Here is a 19205-nt window from a genome sequence, read left to right on the forward strand (position 1 = left end):
GAAGGCGGAAGAGGAAGTCGTATGTGACCTACACTTCATACGCACACTCCGTTGTGTACTCGATATAGGCCACGTACTGTATATGTAATAACAGTTACTAAGACATGATTAAAATAGATTACAACGTTTATTTGTTAATATACTTGATTAATTTGAATGCACCAAATTGAATTCACTTAAAGCAGTACTTCTCAATCAAACTTCCCACTCGTTATAGATGTTTCTCTAATCATACACCCATTTTTGTCCTTGCAGTGTCTACTAATGAGCTGATGATTTTGATTTAGTGTGTTTCCAGCACAACAGAACGTTTTCCTAATGTTCCTTTATGGTTCCCATTTGGTTATTTTTAGCAACCCTCAAAGAACCTTCTGGGAAAGGGAAACTAAAGTTCTCAGAACATTCTTGGAAACAAAAATCGTTAGCTGGCTATAAAGAGAAATCCAAAATGTGCAGGTTTGACCAGCAACGACTTAATGAATTGTATCTCTTTACATTTTATTTTGAATACAAGGTTCATGAAACAAAATAATTAATTGCAACCAGATGTAATGTCTTTCATCTTTTTAACCACCAAATAGCATTCACCTACAAACTAACACACCTGCAACAGAAGCTCATGCATCAGATGTTTGTCCATCAACTGATCACACCATCATTGTGAGGAAATCAGACCACAGCACGTTTCTGTTTGACTTCATGTTTCATGTTGAGCTGCTCGTATCACACGTCAGTAACACCTACAATGAGAGATGGGAAATACATTTACCTGTTTATTTATTCACTACCACTAAAGAGCCTAACTGCAAACCATTTTAAAATCCATAATCTTTATTTTACCATGACATTTAGGATGATTCACACAATATTACACTCTTCTTTTACAAATTCTAATAAGTTAGACAGCTACCTTAAAAACTATCAATGCTGAATTATAAAAGTATAAAGAGTGTTTTTACATTGAGAACATTTCAAGTCTTAATAAGAGTCAGAAGAGCATTTATATGTAACTGTAAAACATGTAGATCATGTCAGTTTGCATTAGGAGAGTCAAACTCTGTAGTGGGAGGATTCACACCATGTGTTCAGCAGATGGTCTTTTTAGATCAGACACAGAACTGGTAAAGAAATGTTTTACATGCTTCTTTTGTTCTGTTTGTGCAGGAGGTGTCTGACCGGTAAGTTATAAAAGCAGGTTTACTGCTTCATTTCTTCTGATTCAGAACATACTGCTGCTGTTCAAATTAGGGTTTGTATTTGCTTTCCTTCCCAGATCAATCAAATCAATCTAAGATTTACGTTGCTCATCTGTCATTTATGTGAAATTTTATCTTTTGCGTCTTTGGCGCTGTTCATCAATTCACATTTGAATAATGCAAACTGGTTTCAGGCTTTCTAAATCAACACGATCTGGGTTCAAAATCATTTCATGTTCTTTAGGTGTGTCTGGTTCAGAGACAAATGAAACACAGCCGGTGTCAGTGATGGAGGGAGATTCTGTCATTTTAAACACTGATGTTACTGAAATCCATGAAGACGAGGACATTCTGTTGATTTTCAGAGATGAAAACTTACTGATTGCTAAAATCAATAAAATCTCCTCCAAATGTGATGGTCCTGATGGGAGATTCAGAGACAGACTGAAGCTGGATCATCAGACTGGATCTCTGACCATCACAAACATCACAACTGAACATGCTGGACTCTATGAAGTACAGAGAAGTGGAGCGAAACGGTCATCAAAATTATTCAGTGTTTCTGTCTATGGTGAGTAGAGACGTAATTTGTGCTTCAGATATGATTATTTTATTTTACTGAGACCATTATAAAATTATGTGAGATATTAGATGTGAGATCACACACTAACTATATAATTCACATTTACTCAGCGCATTAAACCAAGCATCTTCTTCTTTAAAATTTTTATTCTGACGTTTTCCAGCTCGTCTGTCTGTTCCTGTCATAAGAAGAAACTGTTCATCATCATCATCATCATCATCATCATCATCATCATCATCATATTGTTCATTGTTGTGTTCAGTGGTGAATGTGAGTGATGTGACTCTCTCCTGGTACAAAGGAAACAGTTTATTGTCCAGCATCAGTGTGTCTGATCTCAGCATCAGTCTCTCTCTACCTCTGGAGGTGGAATATCAGGATAACAACACCTACAGCTGTGTGCTCAACAATCCCATCAGCAACCAGACTCAACATCTGGACATCACTCAACTCTGTCACACATGTTCAGGTACAGCAGCACTGATATGTGTGTTTAGTTACTGACCTGATCTTTGTCTTTTGTTGTAGCTCAAACTGATGCATTCACTTCTTTATGATTACAGCACTGGATGGAAACATTGCTTCACAAACCGTATCTCTGATAGTGTTGATCTCTGCTGCTGCTGGATCTCTGTTAGCTGCAGTCAGGATCTTCTGCATCTGCAGGAGAAACAGAAAAACTGATCAAGAAGGTAAGTGTTGCAGTATTTAAGAAAGAACTGAGAGTAGTATTTGTAGTTTTGGGGGTTTTACCATTTCTGTGAATTACATTAACATCAAAACATACAGTATGCACAGTATAAATTATATATGTAATTTATATTTTAGGTTTTATATCATTGTTGTTTTTAATACAGTTTTGATTGTATTATAGTTGTTGTTGCGACTGATAATGAAGCAGTTCAGACTTGTGATAAAGAGATCGTTTACGCTGATCCGACATTCTACAGACGAAATAAACAGAAACGGGTAAGTTCATTTTTATGTGTTATTATGCTTTATGATGATCCGACACACATATAATACAAATATAAATAAAAATACTATAGATTAGTTTTTATTCGATTGTTCTTTTGGGTTCAGTAGATCAGTGGTAGAATTGGTGGGTTGTGACAGAAATACCTAGTAAGCCTCACTTCTGCTGTTATTTATGCATTTTTATGAATCTGAACTATATGCAGTTATATTTTCAATGATTTAAAATGTAATCAAATTCCTTTTATTAATACATTTTGTTCATTTTTGTTAAGGTATCTTGTGTGGTGTTTTTTTGTTTTGTTTTTGTTTTTACAGACAGCTGCAGAGGAGAATCATGTGGAGTATGCACCTATCTGCATAAGAAAATGAAACTTTCATTTGGCGTTTGGATTTATGTGATCTCTGATCTTTAGACGTAATGGACAACTTCCGAGGTTTGGGATAGTTGAGAGTCCACACAGACACAATCTACCTGAACTTTACACAAATTCTGACACAAACGTATAATAATTTACATGCATGATTTGGCTCTCAGCATTCCCACTGGGAGTACCAGCTCAGTTTGAGAGTGTTGTGAGTTTGTTCCCCTAAATATTTAATCTGTTTCTTAACAGCATGTGTACAAGACCACCTGTTATCAAACACTGGTTGATGTGCATTTGTGAGTGATGTTAGAGGTGAGAATATAGCGTGTGGTTGAAAGGCTTTTTCCACTGCTACTAATACAAAACTTAAAAAAAAAAAAAAAACATTATCTCAAATCAAGCAGTGATATGTCAGTGAAACATTACTGTATGAATGTGAAATGTGCAAATATCATGTATTTTTTAAGTGAAACATTAAGAGGAATATTAAAAGTGCATACACTTGCTGGCCTCACTTTTGTTTTTGAACCGGTTTTGTTTCCAAGGCGTCAACACAGAAAAGCAAAGCGCGCAAGAGTCTGTCTGCCACGCTACTCGTGACTTGTTTAAAGAATTATTTGGCCAAAACTAGCCCAGCGGTGGAGTATAAAAGTGGTCCAATTCAGCGGACTCACCTCAGCACGTGCGAAGCGTACCTGTGTTCCTCCTGTTGCTGACCGTTAATGATGTAACGATTAATAAACGTTCATCTTGATGGGTCTTTAGATGCTACAAATGGAACTGAAAATGTTTTGGACGCTACGTGTGACTTGCTTAATGGAGCAAATGCACTAGGCTACAACTGTGTTACAATTAGTTGTGTAGATTGTTTTTTCCTCAGAAAATGTGTTTTAAGAACAATAACCATGGCTATAAAAAATAAAAATAAATACATATAAAATCTATTGTGCACAAAGATGCTACTGCCCACACATTTACTTCCCAAGGTTTGTGATTTTCTGAGAGACAGGGGGCTTTTGAAGAGAATAATCTTTGTGAGAGCGCTAGGGGGCGCTCAAAGGGTTCGGGCTGAGTATGGATGGCAAAAATGGATGTGTGAGTCAGTAGGCCCTCACTGCAGAACAAAGATCCAGGGGGCGGGGTGGATCCACATCCAGGGAGTGGAGATGGTTGTTTTAGGGGTGGAGATGGGTGGGTTTAGGGATCAGGGGGTGGAGACTGGTTGGTTGAGGAATATGTAAGGTGGAAGGAGTTGGATCTAGATCCAAACACACCCCCTGGATCTTATGTACTGCAGTGAGGACCATCTCGTGCGAGTTCCCATTTCAAGGATTTATTAAGAAAATGTATTGTTAGCATTTGAGGTCTACAATTAAACAGAAATAACAACAATTACGTACAACATTTATTATTAACAATTATGCATTTTAATATGAACAATATAACAAGTATAATGCCACAGAAAGTCATCAGTATGAGGTCGTTCAAGTAGACTGCAGCTACTAACATCTTTTTTGTACAAAGAGCTTTATAATGAGCTTATGAAAATATACGGTATTGGCTATAGAAGGTGCACACAGTATAATACACACAAACACAAACTAGTTTCCATATATAGTAAGAAAACTTAACTAGTTTACAGCAGTAACATGACAGTTTTTACAGTTAAAATTACAAAAAAAAAAATTACTTTGCACAGTAAATGATACTGTCCTGCTATGCAATTGCACACACGTTACACACACACACACACACACACAATTATATTAAGTGTTCAATCAAAAGAACCCTTTAGGGTAATAATGAGCTTATGAAAATATACAGTATTGGCTACAGAAGCTGCACACAGTATAATACACAGGGCTCGAATTGAGGGGGGATGGCATCCCCCTGGTGAAAAAAAAAATGACAAAAAGCATCCCCTCTGTAAAACCACCATTCCCCCTAACCAACCCCTTTGGATTATTAATTTTGTGTATTACGTAAAATTATCATGCACATTTAATGTTAATATTCTCTATTATGATCATATACGAACTAAATAATGGCTATTGGCCAATCAGAACTTGGTACTGTAACAAGAACAACAACAATTGTTTTTGTCATTTTTAGCGCAAAACGGTTCAAGCGCAACGTTCTTTAAAAAGACGACAACAGAGAGGTATGATTTATCCTCGATTAGAATTTAAAGACATTCTCCTGACATTATGTAAGTGTGACTGTGAGGGACCGAGAGACGATAGGACAGCTGACATTATCCACATTTTTGGAAAAATAAAATTAAATAAAAAACAGGTCTCGAGAGTCCTAAAGCATTCACTGCGCGATGAAGCCCACTATAATTACAGTTAAAATGCCCTTATAATTCCAGCAATGAAACAAAAAATACCCATGTAAGAGTTTTTACGTTTTTATATTCATTGCACAAGCAATACTTTTCTGTATGTCAGCACATGTGCGCGAGGCCCACAAATGTGCGATTAGTTTTATACAACAGTGCAGAGCAACACGGGGTTTCATTCCTTGAATATATCAGTTTTTGAACGAATCGAGTGAGCCAGTGATTCAACGGTCCGTTCAGATGGCCTCACTTTGTTTCATTTCTAATTGAATCAGCCGTTTTGAACGAATCACTTGATTTGAAATGTATTTATATATGACAAGCCTAAACCAGCCAAGGTGCCAGCACAAGAACACATTCAGCAAAATATTGTTTAATTATCAATATAGACCAAAATTCCTGAAAAAAAACTTATAATAGTTAATTTAATAAAGCTATTTTTAGCTTTTTAAAAATGAGACCAATTTTGTAATCATTGTGTAAAATTAGCCACAAGACACCCCCTCCCCCTCCCCCCAACACACCATCCCCCCTGATTTTTTTTTTTTTACAATTCAACCACTGATAATACACAGTTTCCATATATAGTAAGATAACGTAACAGGTCTACAGCAGTTACAAAATATTTTTTTTACAGTTAAAACTATTATTAATTTTACATTGAACCGTAAATTACACCGTTCCGCTGTGTGATTACAGGACAGCTGTTTGAATATTTTAAGATGAATAGAGGACGCCCTTTGAAGAGACAAGTTCTCTACACCACTATCCTATAAGAAAACATTCAAAGAAGAGAAATGGATTCGACGGATGTTTCAGTTATACACACACACACACACACACAAACACACTTCAGTCTATTGAATGTGATGATCTATCTTCTTGACAATCAAACTTTTCAGGATGAATGTGGACGTTTCTATAAAATTATTTAGAAGTTTCTAATTTTGCATTTAAAAATCCACAAAATAAACAACTATTTTTGTAATGATGACTGAATGAAACCACATCACATCACACATGCACATACAGAAAACAGACAACCAGAAATACTTACCTGTTACACCTGCAACCACCAGAACACCAACACATAATCCTGCTATAACAAGAAACACAATCCAACCTGTCATGAAAAAAGACAGACATTATTACTGAAGACTGATATTTCAGATATACTGAGTGAACACATATCTAAGTAAGATACTCACTAGACCCAGTCCCACCAAGGCTCTTTTCGCTGATAATTCTGATGCTGTACTGACGACGGATGCTGCTGCTGTTGGTGATGATCTCAAGATGATAAACTCCAGAGTCTGTGGTTCTGGTGTTGGTGATGGTCAGAGATCCAGTCTGATGATCCAGTTTCAGTCTGTCTCTGAATCTCCCATCAGCATCTTCAAACTCATCATCTGCAGAGATCTTACTGGGATCTCTAGCAATTTCAGCGATGAGAGTATCGTCAAAATACCACGTCATCAAATCATTTGTGTTTTTTATTACACCAGGATCTAAAGTGACAGATTCTCCCTCAATCACTGTCTTGGTCTTTGTTTTATCCGTCTCTATTGAAACAAAGATAATAACCAGAACTTATAAAGGAAAGCATAATAGCTTTGCACAACAAGGCAATTTTTTATACACAAGAAATTTTTTTTTTACTAAACTAGACAAATGCAGGTAAGGACAATGAGTATTGACTAACTGGTAACTAGAACAAAAGAAAAATTAAATGAATAAAAGGGAAAACAAGAAAATGAAAGAAACACAAACTGAAACCAAAAGTCATGTCAAGTCACTGCTGTAATAATAAACACATTGTGAATAAGCATGTAGAAACTTTAGAGTCTTTAATCGTTGATTAAACGACTCACCCTGAGCAATGACTCGAAAAACCTTTTCACTCATGCTGCTGCTGCTGATGATCTGTAGATTATAATCTCCAGAGTCTGTGTTTGTGATGTCTCTGATGGTCAGAGATCCAGTCTGATGATCCAGCTTCAGTCTGTCTCTGAATCTCTCTGTACCTTCATTACACTGAACATCTGTACAGATCTTACTGAGATCTCCACTGATTTGAGCAATGCGAATGGCATTAAAAAACCATTTAATCTTTTCTTGCTTGTTTGTTTTAACATCAGTGTGTAAATTGACTGAATCTCCCTCCATCACAAACACTAAAACACTGTCTGCAACAACACCTGATGCACCTGGAGAAGAAATCAAATATTATAAATAACTCTTAAGAAAGCATATACAACAAGCAACGTGCATTTTTCCTCTGCAAAGTTCTATAATTTTTAAATGTATGTTGTGTAAGACTTTGTCAAAGACGATTTTCTATCATTCTAGGGTAGGCAACAAAGCTTTTTTTTATTTATTTCACGTGAATCAACTTGTGCTGGCTTATGAGAACGTATACAAATATGCTAAATAAAATAATAAAGTGGTAAGGAGAATCCAGGAAACAAACAAACAAATAAAAAAAGAACAGAAAATAAACCATAATTAAAGGAGAAAAATCACGATTACCATCCTGAATAAAAAAAGTGCACAAGAAGGACGATTTTCTTCTTCTTCCCTCTTAAAACCTGAAGTACTTCTCACTATGATGCCTCAAACCCATTAGTCATTATCCATTAGTCATTAGTAGTACGGTTTGCAGTTTTTGAGGAAATTAACCAATTAATACCGTATAGCTGTCTCTGCAAAATAAGCTGGGACAGAATTAAATATTTGAACACAGAAAAACACTTATAATTGCTTGTTACATGAATGCCAGGTCTGGCATTTTGAATGTTTTGTTTGTATTTTGACCATTTGGGCACGCCCCCCGAAATAGAGTGTGAAAAAATAAAGTAGCCCAAAAAGGCTCGCACATCCAATCCCGGCCACATCCAAGTGTGATGTCAGAAGCCACGTCTGTGCCCAATTATACATCACCTTCCCCATTCCCATCCCGGGGAAACCCGGAAGTATATTAAAGAAATGATGACAGTTTCAGGGATCTATATAAAATAATGTTCTTTCATTTCACTAGTAAAGGTTTTCTTATTTTTTGTAAAGGATGGTTTGGCTAAAATGGCACAAACTAAATATAGGCCATCATCACTGGGCATTTTCATATTTATTTTTTTTACAAAAATAATTACATTTACAATTTTACAAAAATATATGTTCCAACTATCATGAAGTCTGAACAGCTGAATGAGCAACTGAATGATGAACAGTAGTACAAAATAGAAATACATATATTACATAAAGAGATTCCTTGCTCTGATAGATTATTCTCAGAACGTGGCATGGTCCTCAGACCTTGTTCGTCAAGAGAATTTGATATGAATGTGTCCAGGTCCTCGGGATACTCAAAAAAGAATAAAAAAGACATCTCTAATAATAAATAAAAATCCACTGCATGCTGTAGTGAAATAGAGCCAGATCTCTTTCGCAGTTTAATATGCTTTTAACAACTCTTCAATCAAGCATGTCATGAAGTTACGTGATTTGACTGATTTGGACGTTAAATTCGGGCATTTATATGGAAGGGCGAGTGATCGAGCATCACTTGTTTCATGTTATCATGTTTTTATAGTAGTTGTAAATCGAAGCCGAAACTAAGGTGTATTCACACATGTCTTGTTTGGTTCGATTAAAACGAACTCTGGTTCGTTTCCCCCTTTGGTGCGGATCTTTTGGGCAGGTGTGAATACAGCAATCGCACTCTGGTGCACACCAAACAACCGAACCGAGACCCAGCTGAAGAGGTGGTCTCGGTTCGGTTCCAAACGAACCAAATATGGTGAAAAAGCACTGTGTGCTTACTGCCTAAGCAGAGTGCAACATGATTTTACTATGTAATTAGGGGTGATGAAATGCCTACACATATTAGAATGCAATAATAATAGCAGTAATTGTAATTGTATGAACAATTTAAATTTCTAGGGGCCACAAATCACGTTGAGCAGGGGGTGGTGTTTTCGGGCGATCGTGCAGTTAGCTTACACGTGCGAAAGCCTGCAATCGCTCTCCTATGCGCGTTTTTTTTTTTTAGGTTTCACTTTCGCTTTCTTTATACCTGATCCGTGTTCTGCGCAGTGCTACTGTCAGTATGCCATGGTAGGCGCACATAAAAGCATGCTCTCTCCGTCGGAACCGTCTTGCAGCACTTCTTCATCTTCGCAAAATCCTTGTTACAACATGGTATAGATGACATTGTCTCATCTGATGTTCATAGGTGTCTGCATATTGCGTTTGTAGCTGATAAAAGAAAATCAGTAAAATAATAACAATTTCACTATGAAAAATCTCCATGATTAGCCTGTTTTCGAACTTGCTTTTCCCTGCTTGAGAATTTCTTTTTTTTTTTTTTTTTTTTTTTTATTAATGCCAAAAATGAAAATGTAACAAGTACATAACAACAGGAACAAATAATAATAACAACAACAACAACAAAGACATAGATCACGAAAATAAAGTGCCAGAGGGAAGAAAAATAAATAAAAATTATACAAGGTTAAACATTGAAAGCAATCTTTGACTTTTCAAAGACGTTTTGTTTTTTATGCCCATCAAAGACAAAACATAGGAATTATAGTCTACTAGAAAAATAGACAGTAACGGGATCTTACCCAAAAATTTGCATTTGTGAATAAAAAATTTCTGCTTGAGAATTTCTGTCCAATGAATTGATGACCTTGGCACACGTGTGGTTTTGTTTACAATTACTGGTTCACTTGAAAAAAGGTCAGTGTGAAAGCACCAAACAAAAATAAAAACATTCTATTTGGTCCGGACCAAAGCAAGTGAACTAACGGACTTTCCTGGTGTGAATACACCCAACTGCGATTCATTGTACAGCCCTAATGTCATAAAGGTCTTAAAACAACGTTAAGAACAAGTATAAAGAAATAATACGTCGAGTCGAGTGTTAATCAGCCATTACGACTTACCAATCTGTAAAACCAACACTGCCACGGAAATGAAGAGCTTCATCACTTTTCCCCTGAAAAACTAATGAAAAAAGCAAAACAAAAACAAAACAAAGCTCCGTTTTCATTGACACCATCTCTGTACGGATGTAAACACCACATCCTGTAGGCGGTTCAGTTTGCGTTGCTGACAGATGATCGAGCGGCTGAGCATCTTTTTTTGTATTATTATGGGTCAAAGATCCAACTAAATTGTTAAATTGACATGGACATCTTCGTGTTCCTCGTAGAAACTCATCTTTGCTTTAAAGTTTAAAACAAATCTTCTTATGATTATACTTTTCCCTCTACAGAAGAAGAAGAAAAAATATATATTTTCAGAAACCTTAAATATTCTCTTTCTGTGTTATTCATCACATCTATTACAGCGCTGTAACCATACTTTATAAGCTATTACATCTCTACCAAGTTACAACACTAATGATTACCCAATGATAAGACACTGTTTTTATTGTACGCTAGAGGAATGAAAGCTTAAAAAAAATTGAATAAAAGCACTTTAATGAAAAAATATTATTTAAATCAATTACTGTTACATCGATGAAAAGTAGCATTTCTGTTTTTAAAAACATTATTTTTAAAGGAATAATTGTATTTGACTGTAAAGCTGTTCTGTGTAGGAGGGAAACAGGCTGTGAGACAGGACAGGAAGAAAGTCTTCACCTACAAACCGAACACACATCAAACACATTCAGTTTGACTCAGATGTTGAGCTGCTCATGTCACACTTCTGTAAGACCCTAGACCCCCAATGAGAGATGGATATTCTTTACCGTTTACAAAAATGCAATGATTATAAAATCATTTTAAAATATGTACGATTTATCATTACATTTAGGATAACTAATCCAATTTTCCACTCTCTTACGTTTTCATATTATTTCATAAAAACTTGATAGATAGATAGATAGATAGATAGATAGATAGATAGATAGATAGATAGATAGATAGATAGATAGATAGATAGATAGATAGATAGATAGATAGATAGATAGATAGATAGATAGATAGATAGATAGATAGGAAAGTTTTCAGTCCAATGATCCAGTTAGTGAATGCATTCAAACAATTTGGACCCGTGTCCACCAAAATGTTTCCATATGAACAATGGAGAAGTTAAAGGGGTCATATGATGCGATTTCAAGTTTTCCTTTCTCTTTGGAGTGTTACAAGCTGTTCGTGCATAGATGAGATCCCTAAAGTTGCAAAGACTCAAACCCAAAGAGATATTCTTTATAAAAGATAAGACTCGTCCACGCCCTCCTAAAAGGCTCATTCAAACACGCCCCCACATGTCTACGTCACGATGTGGAAATATTTGTGTAATGCCGCCCAAATGTTCACATAAAGAAAGAAGGCATGGTTTCAGTAACCACAGTAGTGTTGATGCAGCCATGTCAAGGAGACGCTGTGTGTTTCTATGTGAAAGCAAAAGCACTTTATTTGGCCTTCTGAAAGTAGATGCAATTAGGACTCATTGGTTAAGATTAGTTTACAACAGAACAACTCAACCCAAATGTTTAAATTTGTGCAACGCATTTTATGGATGACAGTTTCGTGAACCTAGTAGAGTACAAGGCTGGCTGTGGACGAAGGCTGTTTATTAAAAAAAGGGTCAATTCCGACTTTGCTATGACAATCTGGCGTTTCTGAATCAGCGACTGTAAGTATGTTTTGATATTAGTTCAAGTATTTGCTATTGACTGTTCAAATGCAGAGTTTTGCATGCTTGTGTGTGTGAGGGGAACAGGGTCACATCACAGCGGAGAGTACAGCCCCGTCAGAAATCGTCTTAACCGCGGCTTGTGTTCTGCAAATACATATAAGCATCGTCACTGTGTCTGTCACGCGACTCTGTTCCCCTTTCGGGCTTGAACTGATGGTAAAACTAACTTGAAAGCTGAAGCTCGCGATTATGGCAAGGGGCGTTACATTTCCAACGAGTGCTTGTGGCGTTCAGCCAATCACAATGCACTGTGCCAGTTGGCCAATCGGAGGATACTGCACTTGTTGGAAGGAGGGACTTTGTAGAAAACGACGCGTTTGAGAGAGGCTGGGCATAGAGGAACTACAATAATACAGTATTTGAAAAATGATGTGATTTTTAAACATTAAAGCATGTCAACATATTCTATTACACCAAATACACAAAATAATGCTCTTTAAAATAGCATCATATGACCCCTTTAATATTGCTTGTCTCAGAGTGTTTATGTCTCTAACAGGTGGAATTTCCGGACTGCCATATTATTGATATGAAAAATAATGCTTGGATAAACATTTCGTTCACAATGCATCTGTCCACTTCAGTGGATATTCTGTATGATTGCAACAACAGCATGTCCACTGAAAAAACACTGCACGATTTTAGCAATCCTATAAGATGATTGCATGTCACACTGTGCAACGTGGATCTAATAAACTTGGCTACGACATGTGTGTAGACTGTACGACGTCGACGATGACACCTATTGACTCGTACGCTACGACGCATGTTTCTATATAAGAATAAAATGTCAACTGCATGTGCTAAACAAAAAGAGCATGGTAAATCACACTTTAGCAGTTGTAGCTTTTATGTGTGCTGAACAAAGTTGACGTAGCGAAAGAGGAAGGGATAAGAGCTTGAGTTTCCTCACACAATTGAATTGTGTTAAATACAAAATAAAGAAAACTTCAAAACATCTCACCGCTGTATGATATGCAAACGTTTCTCATCTGGATAACCAGCGTCTCACTAGTAAAGTTTTGAAGGATGAAGACTGCAGACAAGAAAAATGCAATTGCGGTGATGTACAGGAGTCGTACAGTAAGTTTGTGTGAGTCTGATATATATTGATGTGCAAACAAACCATCTGAGAGCTCTACTGTAAGCTACACATATACTAATTCTGAATTTATCAATTTATTACTTCTTATATAATTTGGTCCTTTGGTGTCATTTTGGAGTCTCCACGTGCCCTTTTTTGAAAAGACATCTAAATTTAGCTTGAAATAAGCTTGCAGAAAATCCGAATCACCCTTCAATCTTTTGGTTTACTTTGCTGGATATAGTAAATAATGACAAAATGAATGTGTTAAGATAAATGGCGCATGCTTAATTTCATGATAAGTCACACAAAACGAATCACATGCTGGCATGTACACAGTTACAATATGCGTACAGAGTGTGTGTGAACTAGGAGGGTCAACCTCTCGGGGGATGATTCACACACCAGCTTCAGTGTTATCAGCAGGTCTTATTAGACTCAGAGTTTTCGCTGAACAACTGAAGAAAATGTTTCACACGCTTGTTTTGTTCTGTTTGTGTTGTCTGACTGGTAAGTAACAGATGCATTTTTACAGCTTCTTTTATTTTCATTTCGGAGAAATAAAGCTCCTTCTGCAATTTTCCTTCTCTTTTTGCAAATTCACAGATATGTTTTTAGTGAGCCTGTTATAATAAGCCAAATATACAAATATGAAGCTACGGAAGGTGTTTAGCAGAATTAAACTTATTTTTACCCATCTTTAATGGACTTATGTACGTCACATTTATTTTAAAACATTAAAGATACAATTATTGATTCACACACATCTGTCTGTTCATATGTCGACTTTCATTGTTGCTGCTGTTATAGGTTACAAACTGATTTCAGGCTTTCTAAACCAACATTAATCGGTGTAAAATCTGTTTGTTCATCAGGTGTGTTTGGTGATTCAGTGTCAGTGATGGAGGGAGATTCTGTCACTCTACACACTGGTGGTACTGAAACACATAAAGGAGCTTACATACTGTGGAAATTTGGAGCTGAAAAATATATGATAGCTGAAATCAGTGGAGTTTATGGAATCTTCACATCTGATGTTCCTGATGGGAGATTCAGAGACAGACTGAAGCTGGACAATCAAACTGGATCTCTGTCCATCGCAAACATCACAACTCAACACGCGGGACTCTATGAAGTACAGATAAGTGGAATGACACTGCCATCAAAAGAATTCATTTTAAAAAAATTTAATCATTCAATTTTTGTCTATGGTGAGTTGAGACATAATTTGTTTGGCATTGAGCATATTCCTGTTTTATTAAATTAATATTTTGGGTTCAAATAATTATGGACATAATTTGTCACATATGCTTTATCACAAAACCCCTTTTTTTTACTCATTAACAAAAAGAAAAAAATTCAGTTGAGGCGGAAGTCAATGCGGTGAATTTTTTAAGGATTTAAAAGCATAAGTGAAGCTTATAATTCCATAAAACACATTAATTCTTCTGTTCAAACTAGTGTATTATTTTGAGCTGTAGAGCTGTATATTTTTCCAGTCGCTTCAGGGTTTATTGTATTGTTGTCAAACACAAAGCTGTAAAATATGCAGAGTTTAACATTTTAATATTTCCAGATTGACCCCGTTGACTTCCATTGTAGACACCTCAACGTAACCTCCATTTCAGTTTTAAAAGAAAACAAGCGATGAGTCCATTTTTTTTGGTCTGTGGTAATCATCATTATGCCACCAAAGCTATTGATTGAGCTTAATTTGTTCTGAGCTCTGAATAGTCATTCAACTATTTTCAAAAATAAAAGTTTATAGTTCATTTTACAGAAACACTTACTGACCGTCAACACACTACATCAGAAACAAGATTGATGTTCAGATTTACTGGTATTTCTGCTCATTCATGTTTTTCAGCTCGTCTGCCCACTCCTAATATTACCAGAGATTTTTCACCATCATCACAGCAGAATTGTTCATTGTTGTGTTCAGTGGTGAATGTGAGTCGTGTGACTCTCTCCTGGTACAAAGGAAACAGTTTATTGTCCAGCATCAGTGTGTCTGATCTCAGCATCAGTCTCTCTCTACCTCTGGAGGTGGAATATCAGGATAACAACACCTACAGCTGTGTGCTCAACAATCCCATCAGAAACCAGACCACGCATTTGGACATCTGTGAACTCTGCTGGCCATGTGCAGGTATGTCGCTGTTGATATTAACGATGATTAACTGACCTGATATATCAAGTTTGATAGTATTTGTTGTAGATCAGATGGACAGATTCACTCACACTAATGGCTCATTTTGTTCATTACAGATCAGGGCCTACCTTTATTGTACATAGTGTTGATTTCTGCTGCTGCTGGAGGATCTCTGTTGATTGTAGCTGCAGTGGTGATGTGTTGCATCTGCAAGAAACATACAAAAACAGGTCAGGAGGACAAACAATTAATCTTTACAAATATTTAAGACACACATTTCAATATATTGAAAACCTGGACATTTTAACACACGAGTGCATTATTGTTCATGCAGTTGAGATCCAGGAGGAAGACAGAACTGATTCAGCATTGTGTAACCCAAAAACAAGAAAAACGGTAAGAAGTTGCAAGAAGTCGTTGCAGTCATAGAGTGATTGAAGTCTGCTGATTGAAGTTTGCAGAATCAGTCGGTCAGATTTTCTGTTTGTTTGTTTGTTTTTTCATAAAAGGACAGTCAGTGGGGACTTTCAGGTCATACACAAGCCAAATAAAATACATGGTGATGCGCCTTTAGTTTATGGACAATTTGTTCTTTTTGACATGCTGCTGTCTTAAGGAAAGTTTTTTTAAAACATTGTTATGTATTTATCACGTATCGTTTGTTATGAATGTGGTGTGGCCTACATTATCTTTGTTTAAAATCATATGTAAACAGTTCTAACTCTAAATAAATCGGTTTGTTATTCTAAAATATCGTACAAAGTTAGCTTCTACCAGTAGATAGTCACAGGAAAGAAAGTAGGACACGAGCTGTTAACACGTTTCTGTGCTGAATTCGGGTCTCGAGCTGCAGCTGCTCTGCGGTTCATAATTGTCTGAGGTGAAATGCAACTTTGGAGGTCACTGGTTGATTTGTACTTATACTTCAAGTAGCTACCTTTGCTGTATCTTTTGTTTGAAAGACAATCATTCTCAGTGTGTCGTTACAAACCTTAAGAACATAAAAAATCGGTTTGATGATTTAATGGCATAAAAAGTCATGTGATGAGCGGGAATTTTCTTCTTGCCGCTCCAGCATCTGTTCTGTTTTTCAAAAAACAGACAAGGCTAGATTAAGTGTTCAGTTAATAAGTTTTGCATTATTAAGGTTAATTAAGAGAATAAGAATGCTATTCGGGTTATAAATTGTCTGTTGCATAATCAAGACTCCTGACTGAATGTATTTCTCCTTGCAGAAATCAAAGGTGGAACGTGTGTATGAAAATGTACCCAAAAAACGATGATCAGGCCTACTATCTGCTGCAGACGATTCTAGAGAACAAAACCTCACATTTTCAAATATTCTTTTCTAGGACATCTCTTTTGTTCTCTTTGTATATCACATCTTTTGGTGTTATTGTGTAAAATAAAACTGACATTATATTTTGTTTAAGTTGTTGCATAGCCTAAAGAAAATTACATGAGGTTAATTAATAAATAGCCTATAATTCCTACTCTTCACCATGCTCCATTGGCTTTATTTATTTATTTATTTATTTATTTATATAAATGAATACGGAGTGCATTACTGATGTCTTTAATATTTGTGCCGTTACGCGCTTGATGTTAAAGGGGATGATTGCGCAACATTTAAGTGCGATTGAGTAATTTACTACTGTGTGCAAATAACAAAATCAAACAATGAGACAGAATAGGCTCGTTTTTAGATGAGCCTCGCCTCGCCTCGACTGAATGTAGGCGGCTGCAGTGAGGGTAGAAGCGGAACATAAGTACAGTCAAGACGGACAGTTCTGATCTCTCTAGTACTGAAAATATATCGCGTTATTCACAACCATGCGCTGTTTTGCTAATAAGCAAGATATAATTTCAGCTCTGTTGTTTTACATGAAAATAAATATTTTGAACTTAAGGCAAACATGTATTTTACAATTATTATTATTATTATTATTAAATATGACAACAATCACATCTCACACAGAGAAAACACTCATACTGTTTGGGAAAACGTTCTAGAAGAGAAGGCAACCTCATGGTTAGATTTTGTGAACCAACGAGCATTAACTGTGTCCTCAGCAAGTCATTTTCCATCGTGATTTTATTCAGAGCATTAGCTGGAGGAGAGAGCAACGGCGCTGGAGGTTTTTTGGCATAGGCTACGTCGGCAAGACATCAAAGAAAGGCGGACGGCCCTCTGTCACATTTCTAACCGGCATTCATCTTGGGATGATCGGTTCTGCACAGATTTTGCTCATCTCAAACGAGCCTCATATGTACCGAGTGAGTCCTATTTATTAGTGAGAGTGCAGTGTGGATAACTTACAAACAATATAGGTCTAAATAAAAGAACGGAGAGTCTATTTACACTAAGTTCAAATTGCCCGCCTTGTTGGCAAAGACTATTTACACTAATTCCGCCCACTAACGTCTGATTGGGTTAGTCAACACTAAAAACTGCTGCTGAAATCTTAACCCCAGTTTCAGTGGCATAGATGGTAAGGCGCGTGCTTATTGATGCGACCGACCCGAGATCGAATCCACCCTTCACCGAACTTTTTTTTCCCTTTTCAAATCTCATGTTGCATCAGAAAGGCATTTATTTTCAATAAAAAATGAAGGAAATAATCAAAAATTAGGGTACGGTTAGGGTAGGTGTAGGGAGGGCTTTATTGTCCCAATTTTAATTAAAACTATAATTTACACTCAGTACGTTATTAATGCATACTGTTTTATAATGTACTACAATACTTATTGCTCTTTTCACATCTCGTATGCAAGCACTGCTGCTCCGCCCCTGCTACGCTGTGTTTGGATGTCATGTGACTCAGCGGCTCCGAGAGCGAGCGGATACAGAGAGAGATGGAACGGAAGAGATGAGAGTGAGCGATGCATCGGAACTCCGAGCTACTAAAGAAATGAAAAGGGGAGGAAGGAAATCCTTCACATAGTGCATATTATACCTGTATTCCGAATTTGTCCTTTTTCCTTTTTATACATTATCACTGTAAGGTGTGTACTGAGTTTTTAAAACTATTTCTTAATGCAAGACACTTTAAATTTTCATTATAACGGTTTTCTATGGGAGTAAAATGCGTAAAATGTTGTTTAGCATGTTTGCATTCTGGGCTCAGCTGCTTGCAACATATTATATTTTATTAACAAGCTGTATACCGAGTTTAGTCTTTATTTATTTATTTGGTCTTTATCTTAATGGTCTTCCTCCATTAATTGCACCATATTAAATGTTTTTATATTACAATTGAAAATGAAATTCAGCGTGTTGCATTCATGTTATGGGTTCATCTGCTTACCTGTACATACATAGAAGGCCTATATATTTCTATAAACTATACCGAATTAGGCCTTTTCATATCACAGTTTTTTTTGCAATAATAACAAACCAATATTACAGTATGTATAAAACAAACAGAAAATACAATAAGTACATAACATAGTAAAATCCTTTCAATAATAAACGGGTTTAATAGTTCTTTTTCATATCAATGTCTTCATTCAATAAGCCACTTACGTTAAACTTTTCTTTATAATGGTTTTCTATGGGAGGAAAATGCATAATGTGAAAACGTTGAGCATTGCTTTCATATTCTGGGCATCTGCGTACTTGTATATCTAGTTTAAAACATTAATAAGGTGTATACTGAGTTTTGTCTTTTAATATTACGTTCTTAATTTATTAAGCCACGTTAATTATTTTTATAACTCCTTTCTATGGGAGGAAAATACTTAACATGAAACTGTTTATTGCTTTTATGTTCTGGGCGCCTCTGCCTGCAAAGT

At 36.3% G+C, this 19205-nt stretch overlaps 1 protein-coding gene across 4 annotated transcripts; it reads right to left on the minus strand.

The window, feature by feature from the left end:
- Nucleotides 1-2307: 2307 nt before the first annotated feature.
- On the minus strand, nucleotides 2308-18233 carry LOC306875079 (uncharacterized protein). 4 transcript variants are annotated; one of them, XM_079425471.1, is made up of 6 exons: nucleotides 18148-18233; nucleotides 15539-15617; nucleotides 7335-7670; nucleotides 6672-7025; nucleotides 6521-6586; nucleotides 6013-6233 (listed from the first exon to the last, which is right to left on the minus strand). In XM_079425471.1, the coding sequence occupies exons 2-6, from the start codon at nucleotides 15615-15617 to the stop codon at nucleotides 6229-6231; spliced, it is 840 nt and encodes a 279-aa protein (XP_079281597.1). In that variant the 5' UTR covers nucleotides 18148-18233; the 3' UTR covers nucleotides 6013-6228. The 4 variants fall into 4 exon arrangements, with proteins under 4 accessions (XP_079281598.1, XP_079281599.1, XP_079281597.1 ...); XM_079425474.1 differs by lacking the exons at nucleotides 15539-15617; nucleotides 18148-18233 and adding exons at nucleotides 9536-9717; nucleotides 10410-10533; XM_079425472.1 differs by lacking the exons at nucleotides 6013-6233; nucleotides 15539-15617; nucleotides 18148-18233 and adding exons at nucleotides 2308-2439; nucleotides 10410-10539.
- Nucleotides 18234-19205: the final 972 nt, after the last annotated feature.

This window comes from Barbus barbus, assembly GCF_936440315.1.
Source record: "Barbus barbus genome assembly, chromosome: 9".
NCBI lineage: Eukaryota > Metazoa > Chordata > Actinopteri > Cypriniformes > Cyprinidae > Barbus > Barbus barbus.